Consider the following 25,298-nt stretch of genomic DNA (forward strand, 5'->3'; position numbering starts at 1 on the left):
GGTAATTGTGAGACGAGCCTTTCTGTTCTTTTCGGTCAGCAGTAGTTTTTGTCTTGAAATTCTCCCATGGATGCGTTTTTGCCCAGTCTCTTTCTTATTGAAGAGTCATGAACTCTGACCTTAACTAATGTAAGTTAGGGCTGCAGTTGTTCTGGGTTCTTTTGTAACCTCCTGGATGGGTCATCAATGCACTCTGCACAGCTTTAAATTTGCAAATTATTACATTCTGTTTTTCAAAAGAGGTTATGATTGTGAACCTAACTAAATACATTTTGTACTCCCTACGACACACGTGTCCTTGATCTCTGACAATTTTGTGCACTTTTTTCACAGTGCCTTTTCTCCCCTTAAGAACTCTTTCTGTCATCTCATTAATATTAGTTTGTCTCTAATGTCTTAATATTTTATGGCCCCTAAAAAGACTGTGATCTTGTACGTTGAGATTAAGTCTACTACCTCAGTCTTTAATCATTATTTTTAACATCATTGTGTTTCGCTACTTTTTTCCATGTTTTGTTCCTGTTCTAGGAGCAGCTGCGGGCCTACAGTCAACTTTACGATTTGTCCCGTTCTGAGAGGTCAAAAGTCTGCGAGTTAGCAGTCACTATGGCAACTGATGGACAGCCCCTGGAGCAGATTGGAGAGCTTCTGCGCGTCACTGTTGGATCCTTAGACCTGTCTCTCAAAAGTGTCCTTCACGATGCTGTGGAGAGAGTAGTCGCTGCACTCAGGTATTTTATTTTCGATGTCAAGGTTCTTGATGTTCTACAGTATATGCAAAAAAACTCTGAGGTGTCAAGTGCTGACAATACCTATGTACATACTGAGATAGTTTGCAAAGATATGCACTGCCAAATGTTAGTTAATCTTCTTTTAGTAACTTCCCAACAATGCCCCAACATGCACAATGACAGAGAATCTTGAATCTTGAAATATGCATAATTTTGAGAAAAACAGCACTTTCTGTAATGGCTTGGTAATAACATGTTAATAATGGATTAATGTTTGATAAGCAGTTTGTTAATAAAGAGGCATTAACTAAGTAAATGCAATATGCAATTACCAAATTAACAACCAAGTAGCAGCTTGTTATTACTAATGTAATAAGAGACCACAAATGGTAGTAATGTAGACATTTAAAAGGACCAATGAGGCAAAATGACTAGTGCAACAATGTAATAATCTTTTTTTTTTTTTTTTTTTTTTCTGGTTTGATTTTTTTTTATTTCAGCCTACAGTCATGTGAAGGAAGGAAGCTTTCACAGGACTCTAAGCAGTCCTGTGAAATATTAAGTACATCTTTACTGTTTTCAGAGAAGTTAGGATGGTAAATAGCAGTCAGGTGATGCTGATCAAATTTGTGAGCGCCTCAGTAAAAGCAGAGGTTTTGGCAGTTGGTGTAATAATGTAATAATAATGTAACAATGTAATAATCTTAATTATTAACTCTATTAACACATAAATATTACTGTTTTTATGGAACTGTAATATAAAGCGCTACTCACTTTTTTCCCAAAAGGTGGATGAGCTATGAAACTGTAATCATGAGGTGAGCAGCTTAGTTTAAAGCTGAAAGCAGGGGAAAACTTGTAATCTGGGATTCATAAAAAAACAAAAACAAAACCACAGCTTTCAGAGATTCTCCATCTCAAGACATCCAAACGTTGGTAACTCTGGTTCTCCTCTTAAAACATTTTTAGCTAAAGCTCTTTTTCAGTAGAAAAAACACACACACATAAAAAACCTGAAAAGTTGCCTTCAGCTGAATGCTCTGGACTGCACTCTGCCATTTCACTTTTACCATGCTGTAAGGGAGCTCATTCTGTAGTCTCTTTATAAATGCAGAGAGTGCTAAGACCTTCAAAGGCAGGGGTTTAGAAGCACCAGCATCCACAGTTGGCTGCATTGGCTGCCAATTGTGACCATTTCTCCACTATATATAAGTGTGTGTGTGAATTTTTTTTTTTTTTTTTTTTTTGAGAAAAGGGTGTCAATAGCATTCAGAGACCAGTTGATCAAATCCATAATTCTCTTTAGGTTTTAGAAACAGACTGTGAGAGAGTAGAACTAAGCAGGGAAGATAAGGGAGAGGAGAAAAAGTGTGTCCGCCTCCTCCGAGAGCCAAAAGGATCACATACAGAAACCTGTACAAAGAGATCAAACCGCTACACACCTCTTACTGCAATCAAATTCTTTACTGCAGCCTAGCTAAAATAGCAAAAATAAATAAACAATGTATACATCTCAAGCTTCAATTCAAGTCAAAAAAATATCTTAATTCTCCGCCTGATGTCTGAAGCTAGTGATTATTTTTGTGGCTGTAAATCATAGCTTGTGTTGCACAATGCTAGACCCCCTTTTAGTCCCAAGTTGTTCAGAAAATTGTTAATATTAGGACAGTGTTGAAAAATTACAGTTGTACAGTAATCTTGTGTGCTGTGTGCTATCAAACATACCACCAGCTGTGACAAGCAGAATAAAGGAATAGGAAAATTTAAGATGTCAGGTTGCTACGTGTGGCTCCCTTTTGTGCTAATTTAATCTTTTTTTCACATTCGCTGTTGCGCCTTGCCAAACAACATTATCATCTACACGTAACCCTTTCATTATCTGTCAGTGCAGATTGTATGGAAAAATTAATGTATTTTTATAACTATCCAGACAAAGCGAAGTGTCTACATTCAGCTCAAAAGCAGGCTTTTGAACATACTGTGCGCCACCTGCTGACACCACCTACGACCTGATCTTTGTTGGTTGTTATCTGAAAATATACTGTATATATATCTGTCCACTTTGGGCTGAGCATGTTGGTGGGAAGAACACTGTCAAAACAAATGCCTGAAGTGTTGAACTGAATCTGCAGTAGCTGCCTGTGGGAGTTGGGCTCACAGTCTTTTATTGGTGTTTTCCTGCTCCCAGAATTCAAAAGGAAGGCAGAGATGATTCACCAAGATGTGTCTGCAGATGTGCTAGATGTAAGGGCCGCGGTAAACACTTTGTATAACATTGTATAACATCCAACGAATACATGTATATGTTTGTTACTTAGTTTCTTGAGAAGAAGTGAGCTAAAACCCATTATAGAGAGTTGTTTTGATTTAACATACTGGAAGATGATTTTTTAAATGATTTTGCTTTTTGCTCAGACAGGCAGACCAGCGAGCAGGGTTTTACTGACAAAACCAGATATCATCAGGCCATCTGATTGGCTTGATAAATGAGTATCACCCGCTGTGATTATAATCCTGCCTCATTTCCAGCTTTTTTTATAGCTGCTCAATGGTGCATGCTTCAGATAAATGGCACCTGAATCTGCAGACACACACACACGCACAGGCACTCACACACACATTTGTATTTGTATAGACTTGGAGGTCATTATCCCTAATGAACACACACACATACACACTTTATTGCGTGCACATGTTCTTCCCTTTTCTCTGATTCATTATCTTTTTTATAATTAATGCAGCCTGATACAGCTGTTCCCCTCCAGATCTCACTCTGCTCCCACACACACACACACACACACACACACACACACACACACACACACACACACACACACACACACACACACACACACACACACACAGAGTCTGGGTGTGTGTGTCAGGTGCAAGACTGCACACAGAGAGAGTCCTATTTATTCTCTGGGGGTTTTCTTTACCTTGAACACGTCACTCCGTGTTCTTACATTATGAATATCCCTTTATGCGTCGACTGCGTGTGGCTGCGAGCGTGCGTTTCCGTAGTTTCGGGGCTTTCTTGAAGCATTGTGTTTGGCAGTTATGAATGAGGCGGTCTTGTTTTTGGCTCTCTCAAAGCCTTGAGTCTGGTACAGCAGGCATCCCTGAGCCTCACACTAATAGCCGTCTTTTGTATCTGTCATAACTGCTTTGTTTGTGTGTGTTTAAATTCAAAATGTAAGTAGTGAAACCCAATAAAGAAAATGCTGCGTCATCTTTCCACTTCTTGCCCAGATCATCTGTATGTTGTGTGCGTATAAAGCGCGCGCGTGTGTGTGTGTTTATATTGTGTAGGCAGTTATATGTATTGGCCGGGGCATACGTTTATTTGTGTATGTGTATGGATACAATTCCAGCAGAAAAGTGGAAGTGAGTCGGGGGAAATCACCTTTTTTCCCTCCCCTTTGTTTCTTTCTTTCGTTGTGAAAAATGGCCTGTGAACATATGGTGCACACACACACATACAGCAGCACCCAGAGCCACTCTACAAATGCACTAATGATGTACCTTCTTAAGCTTACCTACTATTATGTGGATTTAAACCTCATCTCATTACGCCTCTTTTTATCATCTTTAAATTATTAAAATTAACGTGTTCTTGTAAATTTCCACCGGGCTCGATGAGCTTGTCACATTGGAGATGGCTATTAATGTTTTTTTTTTCTGTTTCATCTTGTCTGTAAGACTTGAAATAATTTTATGATTGTTAATTTAACAAAGGTTCACTACCTTCAAACATTTAATTGCCGCCAGACACATTTTTAACTAACACCGTCCCTGAGAAGGAAGCCTTTGATTTTTTTTTTTTTAAGTTGCTGTCCCTTGACATTGTGCTAATTTGAAAATCTTATCTTAATTAGCTGATTATGTAAGATGATCGTGGTGATGTGGTTTGTTTTTCAGTGGAGACCCATGCGCCCTGACAAATTACCCACAACCCCTCAGGGTCCTGGAGGCCATGGTGACTGCTGTGCACAACAGTGTGCAGAGTGGGTAGGTTACATCTGTCATCTCATACAACATACTTACAGTGACCCATTCTCTGATTTCCTTTGTAGTCCCTAAACTAAACTGTCCTCACACAGCCAATGTCACAGCACTTAATCGCTTGTATTTTGAGTTTTATGTAAATCAACTAAGCCTTAAAGATTTTCTTCAGCTTTTGTCACCCTCTCTTTGCACTCTGCATCTTTTCAGTTCTATTCGGGGGCTGAAATTAACACCTGCTGAGTGTTAAATATCAGTTAAATATCTGATAAATAAATGAAGATAAACTGACAAAAGGCACCTGGCAGCCTGTCTTGTAGCTCTTTTTGACGACGAAAACATTTTGACAGCATCTATTGCACCCTGGTCAGCTTTTTCATGACAAAAAGACAAACAAGGCACATGAAAACAAGGGATCTGTGACAAAAGAACCTTAAATTAATGCATCATAGTGCAGTCATGCCCACTGCATTACTTTGGAAAATGTGAAATTTCAAAGAAGAATGGCATAAATAGTAGACTTTTAACTTCTTACTGACAAAGACATAACATATAGCCGGTTACATGCTAGAGTACGTAACAGATAACCTAAACTATTTGTTTTTATTGTTGGTATTCTATTCAATGTAATAACCAAAGATAAACATATGGAGCTACCCACTATAGCAAACTCTTTTTTTCCCAGATTCCCTTCCTGACCCAAACCCAAAGTGAATTTCCGGCTGGAAACCTCCGCTTGCCAAGCAAAAGTGTTAACCACTACACCATTGGAGGAACCTTTGAATTCACAGACATTTGCTGTTTTTCTTAATTAATGATAAAGTTCTTAATTGTTTTGAAAATGTCCTTATTACTACACAAGCATTTACATCATGTAAAGTGGAAGAATTGAGATACATTGTTAAAATTTCCCATTTTACTGTTAAGTCATCTCAGTAGTAATGGTAATTTTATTTATATAGCGCATTTCATTACATGTGATAGGTGAAATCCGCGAAGTAGTCAACTTTATTTTTTTTACAATTATTATAGATGTTTTAAGGCTGTAAAACCCCTCACTATACACTTTATACATTTTTCTCAGACAGGTATGAACATTTTCACACTTTTCTCTCTTGTTTAAAGACCCTCAAAGTTCAAACCTTCGTAGAAAAATAAGTCGGTATTATAGAATGAAACCAAAGATCAAACCCTGTTTTCAGGTCCAAAACATGGGAATAGAGCAGCTGCGAGAGAATTCAACATTAATGAATCAATGGTACGGAAGTAGGGGAAGCAAGAAGAATGAGTTGAGTAAAATTTGACGTATCTGACTGTTTTGTTTCGCTTAATGTGCTTCATAATGCGACATGCCTTATGGTCCGAAAAATACGGTAACTTCTATCTTCCTTTAGCATGTCCAGAAGTCCAACTTTTTGTGCGACGGTTAGCATCGTCCTCTGCCTTTTGGGTGCTACCGCAGGTGTCTTTGACGGTGCAAAACATTTCGTCGACATTGTTGTGTTTGTTGGGGAGAAAACTTACACAGATATAGGACTTCAGAGTCACATTGCTAGCGATCGAAGATTTATGTAAATTTGACAACTTTGACACAACGTAACTGTAGCTATAGTTGAATCATTTAGTTTGTAAAAAAAACCAACAGAATAACATACTCAGTTTCCTACAGCTCAGTTTAACGTCCTCAAATCTTTGTGCAAACTGTCTAACAGGCAATTTCTTGTTTCTTGAATGAAACAAGTAAACTACTTGGTAACATTTAGACATCTTAGTGTGAACTCTACACCTTGTCTCTCAATCTCTGTCTCTTTATCTGTACCTCACTTTGCCTGCTGTCAACCTCCCTCTCAAATCCTTCTGCAGTGACAGTACCGTCACTTCAGATGACCTCCTGGCTTGGCTGCGTCCATTCTGCGGTGACGCATCTCTGCCCGTTCGGCCTCGCATCGACGTGCTGCAAATTCTGGAGAGTAACTTCAGCCTCGGAGACAGTGACGTTCGTCTTCTGCTGCTTTACAGGACTCAGGCTGTTCTCAGGGACAGAGAGGTAATGTTACTGATGCTCTCACACGTGTTTGAAGTTATGAAGATTTAACCCTCATGCTAACAAAGTGAGAAATATACTTTACTTGACAAACAAAGTGCTCTACAGAAGCACATGGAAAACTATCTACAGATGGGTAGAGAGGTCTGAATTTCCTGTTGTCCATGCTTGTACAAAAGAAAATAGAAGCAGAGAAGATAAAAAGGAAAATGGAAAGAGAAGAGAATCATTAGTGTGAAGACATACAAAAACGAATGTGTTAATTTTAATAGCACCATCAAAAAATAGTATTAAATGGTTGTGATCATACAAAAAAACTTGAATATAACATCTCTGGGATTATTCTCGTTTATGATGGACTCAGACAGTTGGAAAAATCCACAGTCTCCAACCTAAAGACCACAGGGAGTCGTTTTCAGTGGGCACATGGCATGGATAACTTGCACAGCTTCATATCCAAGTTTTGGAGCAATACACTGTCGTCCAGAAAACTGTCTTGCTCATTTCAGCAATGCTCTGCTAGACAACATTTTGCATTTTGCAAATCATTAAATTATATTTTTAATTACATTTGACACAACTTTGTTTTCTCTCTTTTTTTAAAAAACAAAAAACAAAAACAAAACAGGATGTCACATTTAGTGTAAAATAAAGTAGCTCCATTCTAAAAGATGTCAGTGTAGGAAAAGTGCCTCAGTTTCTTGACAACATGAACACATGTCAGTGGAATCTACTTAACTTTGAATGTGTGGAAACAAGTTCTTAGATGTAATTAGAGATAAAAACTATGAGTCTGAAGCTTGTAACCCACAGTGGGTTTTGCACAAGCTCCTACAACCAGGTGTTAAAAATCATACTAAGGGATAAATGTTTAGATTTGAAATAACTGCATAAATATATGTGAGTATTACTAATCCGTATGTGTCACTTGCATATTTGCAGTAGTATGTAACATATGTATGTATGTATGTGTGTGGCTGTGGCTCTCCCCTCCTCCCTCCCTGGTATAGCAGACAGCTGACTGGCTAGTCACTAAGTTATTTGACTGACTAATTAATGGCCCAAGCTGGATAATTAGTGTGTAAATGTATGCAGGCAGCCTTGGGCCATTGTCAGCGCAGGTAGACAGGTGTGTGGGCCCGGACTCTTTAACTAATTAGGCGAACTCCTAACATTTGGCAGGTTCTGATGAAATATACACACACACACACACACACACACGCACACTTAACAGAGCGTACATGCAAGGGATCTGTTAATTAATCTTTTAAAAGAAGTCACGTTGTAAGAACCAGACTCGTTTCAGATGAAGTGCCACTTTCTCTCATCTCTCCCTAAGGCAGCCAAAAGGCCTTTAAGTGTGAGAGTGGGGTTCTTGTAGCCAAATGTCTGTTTTAACGTTGATTATTCAAGATTTTTGACTGTTGAAAATGCTTTTTGTGTTTTCACATCTGTACTGACACTCTCGTCCAAACGCATGCACAACAACGCGCACTCACTCTTTTATTTATTACATTTTGCCTTAATAATTGTAGCAACTTTTCATTGTGTCAGCTGCTCGACTGGAAGCAGTTGCACATTAATCATGTTGGCTAGGCCGGTACCACCCGTAAGCAGAGCTGGCACTGACAGCAGGAAGCTGCCCCAAGGCCACGCCGGAGACTTTGTTGTGGCCCACTCTGACCTTATCATGCTGGCTTACAGCCTGAAAGGGAGAAAAAGTGTAGGAAAAGGGGAGAAGTGGTGCTCGCTTAGAAGAAATAAAAAAAAAAAGTCAGATTCTGACAAAGGTGACAGGGGAGGAAGAAGGAAGGAAAGAAGTTGGTAATGTTCCCCCTCTCCTCCCTGGTTCCATAACTAATCAGCGCAGCTCCTTCTTAAAAGCATCCCACAGACTACATATTCATAGAAAAATGCCACATCTATAATACGTACTAGTATATACCCAGCCCTCCTGTGTCATATGCACATATTACTCAGATAGCAAAAGGGTTGCCTGCTGTGATTTCCATGACAACCACGGTCTCGAGCCACAGTTTGAATTGAACTGAAAGCACTAGTATGTTTCTGTAATTCTTCCTTTTCAGCTTCTGTGTGTTTGCTGTTCTGACAAAGATATCTGGATGACACTGTTTTCAGTGATCAAAGCACAGTCTGTCTCTCACACACACACACACACAGTCTTTGTTTGTCCTTCAAGCTCGAGCCCTGGGAGCGCTTTTGCGGTTGGTATTTCTCGAGCTACTCTTGTTCCTTCTTCTTCTTGCTATAACTTGGTATTGCTCTATCCGTATTTTTCACAGTAGAACATAAAAAAATTGTATCTACCTCTGCTTTACAAACAGCCTGTAAATGGCTGGAAACTAAGGAGACCAGTTTCAGGACTTTTTTAAAACAATGCTGCCCAATTCTTGGCTGATATAGATTTCTAGCTCCTCAACAGTCCTGGGTCGTCTTCTCAAATTTATCATTTCATGCTGCTCCAAATGTTTTCAGTTGGTGGAAGGTTTAGAGTGCAGGCAGGCCATTTCGTCACCGTTCTTTTTGAGCACTGATGATGCCTTTCAGATGTGTAAGCTGCCACCTCTATAGGTACTAATACACTCACACACCATCAGAAATGCAGGCTTTTAAACTAAGCAATGATACGAATCCAGATGTTCCCCCTCTACTTTAGTCTGGAGGACACAGGATCCATGTTTTCCTAAAAGAATTTCAGAATTCCACATTTCCTAAGTGGCTTTTCATGAGTTTTGGCCCAGAACAACTGTGCCATTTCTGGATCATGTATGGATAGTAGTAAAATAAACATTAAAAAAATCGATTTAAAATATATCAAAATGTATGTTAATAAGGTTTTGGAGCAAAGATGATAAAGTCATGGATACGAATGATAATGAAAGGTTATTGTTGGTCTGCTGTTATGCATTATAATTGTATTGTGGATCATCAGTCCTGTCAAACTGACTGCTAACCTTTTGGTGGAAGGGACAAGCTGAAAGAAACTTAATTTCAGTCATTAATACCAGCTCACAATGCAATTCCTTTGGTTGTAGACAGCTTCCAGGCTTTCAGCATGAAGACTCTAAATCAGAGAGCCAGGCTTTGCCTGAAGGTAAAATGAATAAACAAAACCACAGATTAAACAAATGAGATATAATATGCTAATCAGCGAGCTTTAGAAGATACTAGAAGTGGGATTTTGTTGAATTTAGTCAAATTGATTAACCGCTTCTCGCTCTGAAAGTAGATGTTTACAAAGACATGAATCGCACATTATTTTGGCATGTTGGAAGTTTTTTAAGTTATAAACTGCAAAATTTTAGTTACTGTTCTAAATTGTGCTAATAGGTCAGAGCTTGTCCAGTATATACTATATGCGGACAGTAGTTACTTAAAGACCATACAGTCAAAGGGACTTGTTGAAGGCAGCTGTCCACTGGGATGGTTGCCTTAAGAACTATACTTTTTTTAGTGCCTTTCAGACAACCAGTAGAAACACTGATATGATGTATTAGCCAACTTAGAGCTAGGCAGCAAGCATAACCAGCTGGAGGATATCGGTGATCATGATAACAACAGAATTGCAGGGGCGATGTGTGGTTGAAAGTACATGTTTTTTGCTCTTTTAAAGTATAGTAATTAACATTGCAAGTATCTAGTTTCCTGATATACGTTTTAAGAGTGCAAGGTGCCATTAACCTTAGACAGAGGCTTTCTCTGGCAAGCTGCTCCTGAATCAGCTGATGCATCTAAAACTTTGGAATAGGATAGAATATAATAGCTCTTTATTATCATTATACATGTACAACAAAATTGTGGATTTTGTACTTGCATTACAAGCACATGCCAATTCAGATGCCACTTTGTTGTAGGTTTATTTTTCTTTTCGTTAGGCTTAATGAGTTAGTAGCAAAAGCTTTCACTGTTTCTCTGTTTTTAGTTGAGTTCAGCTAATGTTAGGACTTTAACATTTTTTGTAATGTTAAAGCATGATGTTTCCACCCCCATGCTTCACAGTAGGTATGGTGTTCTTGGGATGCAACTCAGTATTCTTCTTCCTCCAAACACGACCAGTTGAGTTTATACCAAAAAGTTCTACTTTGGTTTCATCTGACCACATGACATTCTCCCAATCCTCTGCTGTATCATCCATGTGCTCTCTGGCAAACTTCAGACGGGCCTGGACATGCACTGGCTTCAGCAGCGGAACACGTCTGGCACTGCGGGATTTGATTCCCTGCCGTTGTAGTGTGTTACTGATGGTGACCTTTGTTACTTTGGTCCCAGCTCTCTGCAGGTCATTCACCAGGTCCCCCCGTGTGGTTCTGGGATCTTTGCTCACCGTTCTCATGATCATTTTGACCCCACGGGATGAGATCTTGCGTGGAGCCCCAGATCGAGGGAGATTATCAGTGGTCTTGTATGTCTTCCATTTTCTGATGATTGCTCCCACAGTTGATTTTTTCACACCAAGCTGCTTGCCTATTGTAGATTCACTCTTCCCAGTCTGGTGCAGGTCTACAATACTTTTCCTGGTGTCCTTCGAAAGCTCTTTGGTCTTGGCCATGGCGGAGTTTGGAGTCTGACTGTTTGAGGCTGTGGACAGGTGTCTTTTATACAGATGATGAGTTCAAACAGGTGCCATTCATACAGGTAACGAGTGGGGGACAGAAAAGCTTCTTACAGAAGACGTTACAGGTCTGTGAGAGCCAGAGATTTTCCTTGTTTGAGGCGACCAAATACTTATTTTCCACCCTAATTTACGAATAAATTCTTTACAAATCCTACCATGTGGATTCATGGATTTTTTTTTCACATTCTGTCTCTCACAGTTGAAGTGTACCTCTGGTGCAAATTACTGACCTCTGTCATCATTTTAAGTGGGGGAACTTGCACAATCGGTGGCTGACTAAATACTTTTTTGCCCCACTGTATATGTGTGTGTGTGTGTGTGTGTATATATGTATATATATGTAAATGTAATCTATATGTAATATTGCCACTATTCCCCAAGAATAGCTTCTTGACAGCCACCCTTCCACTGAGTCCATTTCTGATGAGGCGTCAGTGAACAGTAGACATCTTCCTCACATATCCTAACTTGATTTACTGAGTACAGTGCCTGTAATATTTTTGTCTTCAGCTGGTTATGTTGTCATTTTTATGTCACACAGCCACACAGGCGCCCATGCATTCCGGTGTGCCAACTCATGATAGAGGCAGACGTGTGCTATTATGATGGATGCTGTTTTGTTCGGTGGTGACCAGACTGGGTCAAGTTGGGCTGTGTCAGTGGAAAGGCCAGTGCATGATTCACAGCCGCTGCTTCATAAAGACCCAGAGATGATACATCAGAAAGAGGGGAGAGAAAGGAGAGAGGGATAATGATGGATAAAAGATATGAAAAGAGAAAGGAGTGAAAGTTTCAGATCATGTTGAATGAGAAAAAGGCAACAGCGTTTCGCTTAGCTTCCCGACACATCCTCCTTAGCATTCCAACATACTATGTAGCCAGAAGACGTCTAAAAAGGAAGATATTAATGTGCCCAATTGTAATGCTGACATTTAGGCAGTGCAGGGTGGGGGTGAAATGGGAGGGGGTTGATACAGGAGAAGAGGCATAGAGACTGTAAGAGGTGAAGTCAGGCATAGATTTTGTGACTTAATTTCGAATGATTAGTCATAAGAGCAGGGCATTCAAATGTCAACACTGTCAAGATGTGAGGGTCTGTTTTGCCTCTTTGATGGGCCTTTGTGTATATTGTCCATTTGGCCTTTTTGTCACTAACAGCCGTGTACTTAAGGTTATTTCTTTATGACATTTCAAAGACAATCAGGAAACGTCGGAAAGCAAATATGCGTGTAAGTGTAGGTGTGTGCGCTTATTCTGCGTAGGTGCACACTGTACTTTGTGTACACTGTGCTTGTTGACGTAGCTGCCATCTCTGCTACTGCCTTGATTTCGTATCGTGGCGATGTTAATTAGTATTCCAAATCCCATGGCAGTGCTAGCAATAATGGCCACACACACACCTACACACACTCAAGTGCAGTGAAAGAAGGTGGCTCTCTGCATTAAAGCCTTCATATAGCTTTTCACTGTAAATGTGAAGGAAAATCACATGCATGTCTGTGTGGGTGAATAAGCAGTGATCACAGATTGATGCGACGTGTCTCCGTCAATGTCATGGATCATTTGCCGTGAAACACTGCTTTGATGCTGTTTGGACCAAGCAGTGTGTCATCTATATAATAATATGGATGAAGTGAGGTGAGCAGAATGTGCTCTGCCATTCCCTCCATAAGCTTCTCTGTAGCTACACCCCCTCCCGACCTCACACATTAAATCCAACCTAGCCTGTCTGACTTTTCCCGAAGGCGGGTCTTCTTCTCCTTCCTTTTTTTTCCCCATTTCACATTTCAAAATGTCATGTCCTTTTCCCCACTTGCAATTCATTGATTATTTTTTATTCATATTTGATAAGGTTGAAATGATGGGTTAGTCGGCCAAACATATTCCCAAAGTATATAATTATTCAGGTCAATCATAAAAACACATTTTATTCTTTATATTCACTTTCTGCAGTATCCAATTATTTCCTCTTTGTCCGTTCTTTTTCATGGCCTGTCTTGATAGCAGAAAGTTATATCTAAACACACTCCTGATTCTTGTTTCCCGCAGTCTCTTTATCAGTCTTTGCTTTTGTTTCGTTGATAGAATTTCCATTTTTATGCACCAATTAAGCAGAAAATTATAGAATACATCTGTTTGTGGGCTTTCATGCATATGTAAACATGACAGGCACAATATTTGAAAAGGGCTTAAGACCTCAGTGTGTTTTAAGTGTTGTTACAAGTGCATATGGGTTTGCCAACACATGGACAAACATATATGTTTGCTCACACCTAAGTGCATCTGCCCTCCCGCCATATCATAAAACACCCCCATCACAGCTGCTGTATATTTAAATATTAAGGCAACCGTTTGAAGTATGCAACACCCGAGTGCTAAGATAAGCCTTTGCTTGACATGAAAGACGTTGAAGGATGGCATACTATTTTGTTGGAACTACAGTCTTTGTTTGATATGACAGGAATACAAACAGGAACACAAGTGGGATTGTTTCTGGTTGACAGAACAATGGTGTTGTTGATTATTAACAGGCACAACAAGGAATTGTGTGCAAAAAATAATAAATAAAAAAATAATTTTATAAAAATGACAGCGTGTTGCCGCGGTGGGGAACATGTGAAGAGGAGAAGCCGGACAGGGAAGCTGGGAAAGATTTGTCTGATGAAAGCGAATGAGCCTGTACTGTGGGAAGAGGGTTTTACAAGAACAAAGAGCGAGCAGAGTCTCTTTCCAAGTAGATAAATAATAAATGTGATGGGGTTGAGAAAGCTATCTTATGGCCACAGCCTAATGCAACAGATCAGGGGTCATTGTCGTGATGGCAAAGCCCCAGCTATAATTCCACTTGTTTTGGCAGCTTTTATCTATCCCCCTTGGGCTCTCTCTCTTTTTTTGAAAACTTTATTTATGCTCTGTTTTTAACTTGGAGCCAGGAGAGATGAGCACAGTGCTTTGTCATCTTGGTGGGATCACTGATGACTTGGAAAGAAGAAAAAAAAGACCCTAAACACCAGAGAGGAGGCAGAGCAATAAAATAAACAAGAAAAGAAGGGATGTGCAGAGGGAGACAGACAGGAGGAAAAATAAGAAGAAAAGAGCCCGAGGACAGCTGAAGTTATAGGAGTGGGCAGCGCTGTGCCAGATGAGAAAGAGGGAGAGAGACGGTGAAAACTGAGATGAAGGGGAAGGGACTCTTGCGATGTTATCTTTTTTGGCATGTTCTTTGCTGCTTCGTAGCGCCAGGTAAACGTAGTCTTCAGCTCACATCTACCTTTGAATTTTTGTTTAAACGAAATTTTACACATAAATAATTTAAGCAAATTCCCATCTTAAGTTACGCTATCTTCCTCACACCTCGAATATTCATCGAGCTATGTGCGCATGCATGATTAAGGAGAATGAGCAGTTGTAACACTGGTTTTAATATGTTACCGTGCGCCGCTGTGTGTCGAGATGGTTTTAAGCGACAAGCTTGTTCTCTCCTTCTAACACCGATCTACTCTTGCTTTCTAGCCACTCCTCTTCTGTGTTTTGTCTTCTGAGCTCTCCCCCCTCCGGTCTCTTATCTTACTCTTCTTCCTCTCTTGAGGCGTGCGCCATTATGTACACCCAGGTGTCATGTTATGCAACGTGGGTCTACTAAGTTAGTGCACAGAAAATGCAAAACGAATAGAGGGAGAGGTTAGAAAAGCTGTATTTGTTTGTCATTGCACTCAACTTGTCATGTCATGCATACACAAGGGTATTTGTGTGGGTTTTTGTTTTTTCTCCACAGGCCTGTGTGTCTTTATCTCTGCACTTATGTTTCCCCTGCATGTTTTATGCGTCTCACTTTCAACTCGTAATAAACTCCTGAAACCCCTACAGGCCTCGAGGCTTTGCCCTTTTGGTGTTTGCTTCTCTTTGCGCTCTCTCTCCCTCTTTTTTTTTTTTCTCCCCCTAAACCTGCCCCCTCTTATCAACTCCGCTCACTTCCTCTGCATCGCTCATTTTCTGCCTCACTCTTCCCAGCCCGCTTTCTCCCCTCTTGTGAAGTGTGCGACCTCTGTAACTTTATTTTGCTCGTCGCTGGGGACATTAGCCAGAGCAGGTCAATGAATATTGATGAGCTCATTCAGAGCGCTCTCAGTAAAGGCCAGACAACGAGATCTCTGCATCCCATGGCTCCGCTGGCACTCCCAGTCCGATACACTGACATGCCCACATCCCGTGTTCTCTCCCTTCACTTTTTTTTCTTCTTCTTGCCTCTCAGGTCAAGGACTGAGATAATTGCCAAGTCATAGAGAAGATTATCAGGTAGCTTTGTTGATGGGGGCAAAGGTTCACACAGTGTTTCACTAATAGCCCGTGTAAATTTAGGAAGAAACGGAGCATCTGTGACTTGAATTTGATTTTGAAGAGAAGCAGACTCATGGGTCACATTAGCTGAACAAGGCTGTCAGGTGTAGTGTTGCTTGTGATGCAGAGTATTTCAAAAAAAGAGTTTACCATGCACATTTTTGTTAGTAACCATTTTTGATTAATCGGTGCATGGCAATTGCAATCATATGCATGACCTTATCATATCGTTTTAAATTTTAAAATGTCATCATGAATTACAATTTGAAATTAAGTCTAGAAATATGAAAAAGGTTAATTTTTTTGAAACAAAGGTCAAAAAGCAACATTCTCAAGTATTACCCAACAGCAAAGTACATTAACTGCACACTTAAGGGTGGAGATGAACTTGAACAAATTAGTGCAGTCTAACCTATGGGGATATTGTAAATAATGGAACTTTAATTTAATAGTCACAAAAACTTGTTACTTTATCAGCGGAAGTAAGGAAGAGGAGGCAAAGTATGGGGTTTTTTGTGGGGGTTTTTTTTTGTTTTTTTTAAGAAACAATAAAATCTGGTTCAGAAATGTGTATATGTATAGCTTTTGAGATTAACTAGCCTTCCTGTCATGTTCGTGTTTAATCTGACCAATTTACAACTTAAAACACTCATAAATACCGTGTTTTACATCTGATTGCCTCAAGGCCTTATAATATCCTCCACACTATGCACATGAACATATAAAAGCGATGATCACGTCTTTCATTGACTTTTGAGTGTTTTAATCAACCTTGTTACATCTGTGGTGCGCCCCTGTGGGGTCGTTCAGTCAACAACCCACGCAAATGACCCACTGAACTGAATTTGGTGGTGAAAAATGTTTGTTATGCTAATTTAAGAGCTGTTAAAACAGACCGGTCAATTTTGAGCAGGAACACTAAAGTAAGGAGGTGAACAAAACTGGAGGGCTAGTGGAAAGACAAATTGTGTCTTGTAATTTATTGATGCTTTTATTTTTTGTTGTAATTGTATTATTTTTATTCCTATGTTCAGCACTTTGGTCAGTGGTTGCTGCTTTTAAAGTGCTTTATGAATAAAGTTGGTTGCTCACTTAATTTGGAGCAACTGGTCATGACAGTCCTTACCGCAAAACTTCCGCAAAACAGTTACCTGGACCAGAAATTGGTTTGGGTGGTTGTCATTTACTTTACATAGACAACCACCCAACATATTACATATTGACGCAATTAGATGCCCAGGTATTTATAAAAAAAATGCTATCCCCCTTCATGCTGCTCGTTTGATAGAAAGGGGGAATTGAGAGTGCTCGTCGTCGTGATTGAAGTAAGATGTGATGAGTGTGGGAGAGAGCTGCCAAGACGGACAGTGATGGACAGCACTCATCATTAACCCGTCGACCACAGTGTCACACCGGCAGGTGATGATTTGTTAACTATATACTTCCACCAGTCACTCAGTTGCAAGGAGGGAACTTGTGAGGAATGAAGGGATGGTGTCATGTGGTGCTGGTCTGCATGCGTGTGGTGTGATCTAATAACTGCAGCATAAATGGAGTTTTTATTTAAAGTTGCACTGATGGTATGAATGAGCGCTGTCTTGAAATATCAGTGTCCTTATTACTTACATCTTTCCACCATGAGGATGATATTTTGGTAGGGATGGGTATCGTTTAGGTTTTATCCGATACCGGTGCCAAACCGGTACTTTTGAAACGGTGCCGGTGCTCAAACGGTGCTCAAACGGGTGCTTAAAGAATGGAGAACACAAAATTGGTCCAAAAACCTCTCATGGTCAGCTGGTTTTTTGTAAAAAGATAACAATGTTAGCCTTTTCTGCAGCTATGGGGCATATATGGTATCACTCTTGGCTGGAAGCAGTGCTTAAACAATGGAAAAAACACAAACTTTGTCCAAAACCTCTCATGTTTAACTGTTTCCCACTTTTTCTTTGGTCATTTTAGCCTTTTTGGCCAGGGTGAAGGGAGTATCTGCCATCAAACAAGAAGACAGCCGCATGTAGCTATGATGATGTTTGCTAGTTCACCTTACATGCATTAATGTAATAACGTGGTTAGCCTACTCAACGTAAATTACACACGAACAACATTAAGCTACTCACGCAGAAAAGAACGGCTGCTGCTGCATCATCATCCTCATCATTTCTGCTACACTGGCAGGGCTAGGGGCCAGGACTCTCCTCTTCGTGTTTTTGGGGGATGTTGCTAACTCCGGGTCCGATAACAGGCAACCCACCCGCAGTAGATGTGCTCGGTGTGAGGTCTCGCAGCAAGCTATCAAATATAGCGCATTTCTGGGCTTTTAAAAAAACCCCGCTATGCGTCGCCAGGTGTTTCATCGGATTCGAGGTGTTACCTCCTTTGACAGTATCACAGTATCAGCTTAAAGCACTTGTTGCTGCTGAGTTTGCATATTTTGCTGTGAAGTACAGCCAGGCTTTTGACCGCTTCGCCTTGGGCATTTTTAATCTGTAGCTCTGCTCTAAAAAAACGTACGTACCTGGACCCGCCTACTATCCTCGGAAACGTAAAATGATTGGCTAGAAGTGTATCACAGCTCAGGAAAAAAAAGCACCGAAATAAAGCACCGAAATGTACGCTGCTTTTCGGTCTGGTTACTACCGTTTATGTCAGAACCGGTGCCACACCGGTACCCATCCCTATATTTTGGTGTTTGTTTTTACAATTGGAGGGAGGACTACCAAACAGTTTTTATCTTCAATGCTACCAACAATGACCGTCACAGGGCTCCTCTCAGTTACCATGACTGGCATGACAGTTTGTATAGTGTGTAGGGTTTTGTGTTATCTATTAGCAAAAATGGATTTTAGTTTTCTTAATTATGATAAAGTTATCGATGATTATTGTGTTTTGATTCATTCATAGTTCAACTTAATGTAGGCAGTAAGTAATCATCCAGTTAGCCAACCGTTTTGCTTTGATTGTGCAGTATGAACAATGGGGAAAAACAGACTGAAGGCATACAGAGATTCACATTTTACCTGATATCCTTGGGTCGTTTAGCTCAAGCAATGCTGTGCCTCAGTTTTCAAGTATTTGTGGCATTAGTTATTTACCAGTTAACAGTGAATTTGAAGTTTCTATTATATATGCCTATCTAAATACTCTATATATTATTTTTTTATATTTAGTGATGTAACATTATATTTAAGTTAGTGCTGTCAGCGTGCGTGGGGCTGCACGGCGTCAACGCATTAGTGCAGTTAGCTCTTAACGTGTTAGCGTCGTCCAGCCCCACCCACGTGGCGATCCGCAGTAACTCGCTAACCGAGATTTAATGCAGTTACTGCATTAATGTCATTTTAAGAAGATTAACGCTGACAGCACTAACTTAAATTTATATATGGGCTGTGCATGATTGTGTTATATAGCACATATTATCCACAATTGTTTACACTGTAGTCAGTGTTGTTCATTATAGATTCTAGCCATAGGGTGTTTTGTTAAGGCAGACAGAGGCAGAGCTGTGACTCTGTGCTGTTTTTCTAAAATGAACCTCTGATGAAAGTTATTGATGTTGAGAGTTTAAATGGTAATTATTAAACTTTAAAGAAACTTTAAAAAACCACTCAGAGCTTGACCAGCAGCACTGATTGTTGAGTCTAGGAGTTATTTGTCAGACTTCCCCCTTGCTGATTGTGAGTGATTGAGCTGTTTGTCTTCTACATTTACGGACAACTGAGATTTTATTTTTTTTGAAGCCATGATTTGATTAATTAATAAAAAAAAACAAAAACTAGTGCATGTTGAAAATGTAAGCATTAATCATCAATCACTGTCATCAGAGCTGTATCTGATACGACTGCAGTAGGTTCCTGTCTTGACTGTAATCCGTTTAGTCTGCAGGTAATATATATAAAAGCCTTTTACTGCATTAAGTAGTCGCTCTGTTTCACCGAATGTGAAAAGGAATGACTGCAGAAGTAGACGATAATTTAGTGGAGGTGGTCAACAGCTGTTGAATATTGCAGCCTTTTCATTTTCGGAGAGCTGTCAAAAGGAAATGTAGATATGAAGACTGTTTTCAGAACTCTGGTTGTCCCCTCAAACCTCCAGCAAGTAAGCAATTACTCCAAGGGTTGCTCTGTTAAATCAATAATTTAGGGGGCGATCGTGGCTCAAGAGTTGGGCGTTCGCCTTGTAATTGGAAGGTTGCCGGTTCGAGCCCCCGCTTGGACAGTCTCGGTCGTTGTGTCCTTGGGCAAGACACTTCACCCGTTGCCTACTGGTGGTGGTCAGAGGGCCCGGTGGCGCCAGTGTCCGGCAGCCTCGCCTCTGTCAGTGCGCCCCAGGGTGGCTGTGGCTACAATGTAGCTTGCCATCACCAGTGTGTGAATGTGTGTGTGAATGGGTGGATGACTGGATATGTAAAGCGCTTTGGGGTCCTTAGGGACTAGTAAAGCGCTATATAAATACAGGCCATTTACCATTTACCATAATTAAACCTCAGCCTATGAACACTTTGGTTAAAAAAAACCATGTGCAGTAGATTTTTGTCAAATGTTAAGCAGGCCCCTTATTTCCCTATGTTTACTGACCATGTGATCATACCTTTCTTTCTTTTATGTGAAGCTACAAAAGGTATCTACAGACTGCAACATCGTTATGCCCACAATCAGTTTTGAACTAAAAGAAGAAAACGTAGGGTCATAAATAAGTTTGTAGGGTCCTGGGAATTTGTTTTAATGGAGTAATGAGTAATTTGATGGGAGGCAACTTGTCTAGGAGCAATCGTTGTCCAACTTGGACTGACTGCAACCGCTCCCAGACAGTCTGCAAATAATTCCTGCCTAATTTATAAGAAGGCAGATTCCCAACCTGTTGCAATCAGTCTGAGTCACTCTGGATTGATGAGCACAACTAATCTGCCATGCTTCTGGCTATAAAAGCAAGATCTTTTTGCAGATAAGCTGTCTTACAGCAGCTGCGTCACTGCTTGTGGAGGAATTCCTCAATTTCTGTGAGGTTCTGGGTGAACTCTTGCTGGGCTTGCCGATTTATCTTTTATGACAGATAATTATCACAAACAAGACTGTATGTAATGGCCAACTTGACCCCATTCAATTGCAAACTTATAGCAGACTAACAGCAGCGTATTGCCATTTTATTGTCACCTTATTGCCGTCTTGGTTCACCAAGTGCTGCTGTGAAGATGGGATCTGACTGCGAATGGTTGCAGACCTGCTTCCCCATCTTTGAAGAAACCATTTCAAAGGCTGCAAGATCAAATGCTCATTTCACACAGTTGCAGTAATTCTATTTATCTGGCACTCTACAACTACTGTTGTCCCTAAATAGATTTTTAGCATTAATTGAAGCTTGGCAGTCAGTGGACTTTCCACCAACATAATCACCCCAAACATACACACGTGCTCATACACATATGCTCAAGTCAAATAAAGCCTGATTTGGCTTCTTTTTTTTTTTTTCCTTAAAATCTTGCTTTATGTCAGTTCCCGGTTTTAAATTTAAAAATTCCATCAGAATGCTGTCAGAAATTGAGCAACTACCAAAAAAATTAATGGGGTTAAATCTATGAACAGTATAATGATGTTATTATTGAATACTGACTTTGTAGGTTGAAGAACTGTGATTATGGGCTTTATGGAGTTCTATTTATAACACTTTATATTTTTACTATAACAATAATATAAAATATCAACAATTTACAAACTAGTGCAAAAATGAGTACTTTTCTGTCTTCTTAACATAAACCAACAAAGGAATACCAAAAAAGAAGGTTCCTCTGCTCTGTAGCTTGTGCAACTTTTTGAAGATATTTAGATTATGCACTAAAAAAAAAAGAGTCTAGTAACTCTTAACCAGCTCACCTGAAAGCACAAACATTAACACTAAGCTTGGTATGGCATAGCATGGCCTGGTTGGGCGTCAGAAACATAAGTGAGTGGCATAGGCCCTAAGCTGGCATAGCCAGGTGGTCAATTTAATGTATGGACCATCAGTCTCTAGTCTAGTCACTCGCATTAGAACATGTAGGCAGGGAGGGAGGGAGAAAACATACTGTCAACCTCAGGTGCAAATAATGCATTGCCAATTATGTCTCTGGGTCGTAACAAGAGGAGAGGCAGTTCTTCAAGCCTTGGCACCCACTATACTCTAACATAGCTTCATAGCTTCATGCTCAAGCAACAGCGGTATGTTTGCAAACTGTAATAAATGTTATGCCGTACCTGTCAGGCACTTAGTAATTACCTCAAACCTTGTCGTGCCCTTAAACATCTATGTTGCACTGTACACTGCTTTTAGGGTGGATGTTGACAGTCCTCAATAAAATGGGTAGAAGGCAGGTTTTTCAAGGAAAGGCAGTCCTTTGCTTAACTTTTATGCTTTGAGTACCTATAGACCATTTCTTTTAGTGTTGTTTTGTATGCTGACATATGAAATACATTAGCTAACATGTCAAAGCATAAAAATTTACTTTAACAGTATATAAGACAAAAACTTTAACCCATAAAACCCTGCTCAGGTTGGTGCTGTGACCTGCAATAATAGTGTTAATAATGGTATTTTTGCTTGTGTATTTTCATGCTTGAAAAATGAAAGTTTTTTACAATTTGTTCAAGTTGATTTAAATATAAGCCTTTTAATAAAGGAATATTTCTTTAGTTTTATGTGTACTGAACTAAGTCCTCTTAGTCACTTAACCAACAACAAGCTATTATAGATTTGTTCAGTTCATTTAAAAGGATGCCATAAATTGTAAAATGATAAAATGTACTGAAGACGGCATATGGGGCTCATTTCATTGGAATATTATGTTTACCCCTGAAGAATTATTGTTCAGCATTTAGGGTATTCGTTCTAAAATTATCTACAGTATTACCTTCAAGTGTGATGAAAGCCGTGCATATTTAACAGACCACAGCTGAACACTTTGATGCTGGAATATTTATTTAGTGGGATCTTATAGCTTAAGGAAAGACTGTGACATATGGTGAAAACAGTTTCACAGGAGTTTATGGAGCTTTGTTTCTTTGCTTCTTCTCTGCGTGCATGTTTGCATGGTCCTCATTGTGTTTTGTGTGTGTCTCCCCATTAATGGAGTGAAAGCAGTCTCATGCAAGTAACTCTTTCATCTGTCTACCCCCTCAAACACACTCGCATACATATATAGTTTCTCTTTCTAAAGCAGTAAACGTCATCTGGACTCGTCTGCTGTGGTCTTTTATACTTCATCTCCATTTCTATCCTCTGAGAACTGTATGTGTTTTTGCCCATGAGGTTTCTGACAATCTTTTTTGCTTTGCTATTGATGTGGTCCTATCTCTTTCTCACACACTGGCACTCTTCCTGTCTTTTTTCCCTTCCTATTTTATTATCATATGCTGATAGCAGAGTTAGAATGCATTGCAATTTTTCAATTTGCAAAGCGAGAACCTTTTGGACTACACAACACTGTTTTTGGCAAACTATAACCAACTCTGATTACTGTTAGTCTTTTTCAAAAAGGTGAAAGCAGTTTTTTTTTTCAGCTTTAGGAAGATTTACAAGGTATGACATTTCAGTCAATCTTTCTAACTCATGTAATGCTGTGTAAGCTTTTAGACGAGACCAAGAGGAGACTGCTGTAGATTTGAAAGGAAAATGTTTTTCCCATCTCCCTTAAAGCAGGAATTTTACCACTCAGCAGTGCAGCATGTTGATATGTAAGGCTCTCCTTGGCTGTTTTGTCTTTTTGTTTTTTCAGCAGCTGCACGTGAGGACCTTGCAGTCACTGACTTGCCTGTGCCAGAGTATTCTAGAGTAAAGTTTGAGGTTTTCTGTCCCACAGTTAAAGATTGGCCCAAACTGGGTCATGCAACAGGATAATGATCCCAAGCAGAGCAGTAAATCTAAAATTGAATGGCTGAGCTGAAAAAGAAAAAAAATGTGTGGGCCTAATATCCTCCACAATGATGTGACAGACTGAAGAAGTCATACAGAAGATGATCACTTCGTTATTGCTGCTAAAGGTGGTTCTACGAGCTACTTGATCATAGGGTGGTTCTACAAGACACAATTTGAAGATTTGCAAAAAGAATTCCAGATTTTTGATTTATCCATCATTGTTTACTGTTATGCAACGTTAAATACACTCAGGCAGAAGGTCAGAAGGCAGCAGAATTTGTGGCTATATTTTATATAGGTTTTTCCCTTTGCATGTTAGTGATTTAGCATATTTGTATTTTCGCTTACAGTGTTTCTGTCTGGGTTTCCAGAGCCAAGTCACGATTTCCAATACAGATAGTGTGTGTTATTAATCGAGACTGTGTTATCCTGGGGACCTGAATATTACTGCCATTCCCGCAGTTTTTCAGATGTTGGTGAACGCCTCATTTCTATCTCCCTGTCCCTACTTTTTTTAAACATGCTGGCTTCGAAATCATAATCATTTTAAAAAAGAGCCTCATTGTTTCTGTTTCAGTTTTTAGCGTTTTGTACAAAGTGTTTCTAAATCAATGATTTGTCTTGAAACTTCATAGCAAACATTAGTAGATGGAGATGGGCATTTTGCAGTGTCCCATTGCAATTGCATATCAAGACACACACAAGCAGTTTCAGTTCTTCATCCTGCTGAAAAGGCTGACAGAGGGTAATAAACCAGCTACTGGTAACTGCTCATTGTCATGTTTCATTTACTTCCACCTCCCCCTGTCTGCTTTCTTCATTTCCATGCTTTCTTCTTGTTCTCTATGTTCATGTATATCTTTTTGTTAGCACCGTGGCTACCTCCAGGCACAGTGGGCGAGCAGTTTAGCATGCTGTTGTCATAATTTAACAGCAGCGTTGGCTGTGCCAGCAGAAAAGAATTGGTTTTTTATACTTAAAATTACACGCAGTTTGTACTTTCACCCTGTGCAACCATTTCTCTCTGTCGGTATTATGGCATATCATATTGTTTGCTGATCTCTCAGTGGGAGCGGCTGCAAGTGGTTTACAAGAACTGAAGTCTTAATTTCTGTTTTTTTCCACACTTACTCAATTTGGTTTTAAGGGAAATGTGTGGTAGAAATTTTTTCTACACCTTATCTGTAATATATAGTATTTCCATGTGATTATTTAAAAGAAATTAAAAAAGAGCAATCCATACCATTTCTAACATACGTTTTACTGCCTAAAGTGTCTTTTGCTGCCTCTTCTTTATTGCTAAACAACTAAAGCTTTTTCAAGCACTGCTGGTTAAAGCTGCTGTTTTCGGTTGATTTGTTTTATTTTCACACAATAGAGAAATATTGCACAGTGGATATGGTATGGTATTTTTTCCTGATAACCTATAGCACTTTATGTTTTCCTTGGCTTTAAAAATAAACCATTGTTTCTGCAGCACTGAGGTAGTTCTATGAACATAGTAATGATTCCCACTTATGTGACACCTGATAAACACAACATTAAGGCCATTCCCCGTGCTTTTCTTTTATCACGCTTACTAAAGCCACATACACAGTGCTTAGGATGGAAAAATCAATGCCTGACCTGCTGTTGCTGTGCTATGATTGGTTCTGTC

General features: G+C 39.7%; 1 protein-coding gene across 2 annotated transcripts in view; it reads left to right on the top strand.

Annotated features, from left to right (window-relative positions):
- nbas (NBAS subunit of NRZ tethering complex) overlaps window positions 1-25,298 on the top strand; it is a 179,142-nt gene that overhangs the window by 123,885 nt on the left and 29,959 nt on the right. Inside the window, exons 47-49 of one of the 2 annotated variants that reach the window (XM_026142564.2) lie at window positions 529-731; window positions 4,653-4,742; window positions 5,422-5,667. In XM_026142564.2, coding sequence (XP_025998349.2) covers window positions 529-731; window positions 4,653-4,742; window positions 5,422-5,434 — 306 coding nt within the window. In that variant the 3' untranslated portion in view covers window positions 5,435-5,667. Of the gene's footprint in view, window positions 1-528; window positions 732-4,652; window positions 4,743-5,421; window positions 5,668-6,599; window positions 6,784-25,298 lie in introns of those variants that run through there. The other variant, XM_026142563.2, reaches the window with a different exon arrangement.

The sequence above is a fragment of the Astatotilapia calliptera genome, chromosome 15 (assembly GCF_964374335.1).
Source record: "Astatotilapia calliptera chromosome 15, fAstCal68.1, whole genome shotgun sequence".
NCBI classification, from domain to species: domain Eukaryota; kingdom Metazoa; phylum Chordata; class Actinopteri; order Cichliformes; family Cichlidae; genus Astatotilapia; species Astatotilapia calliptera.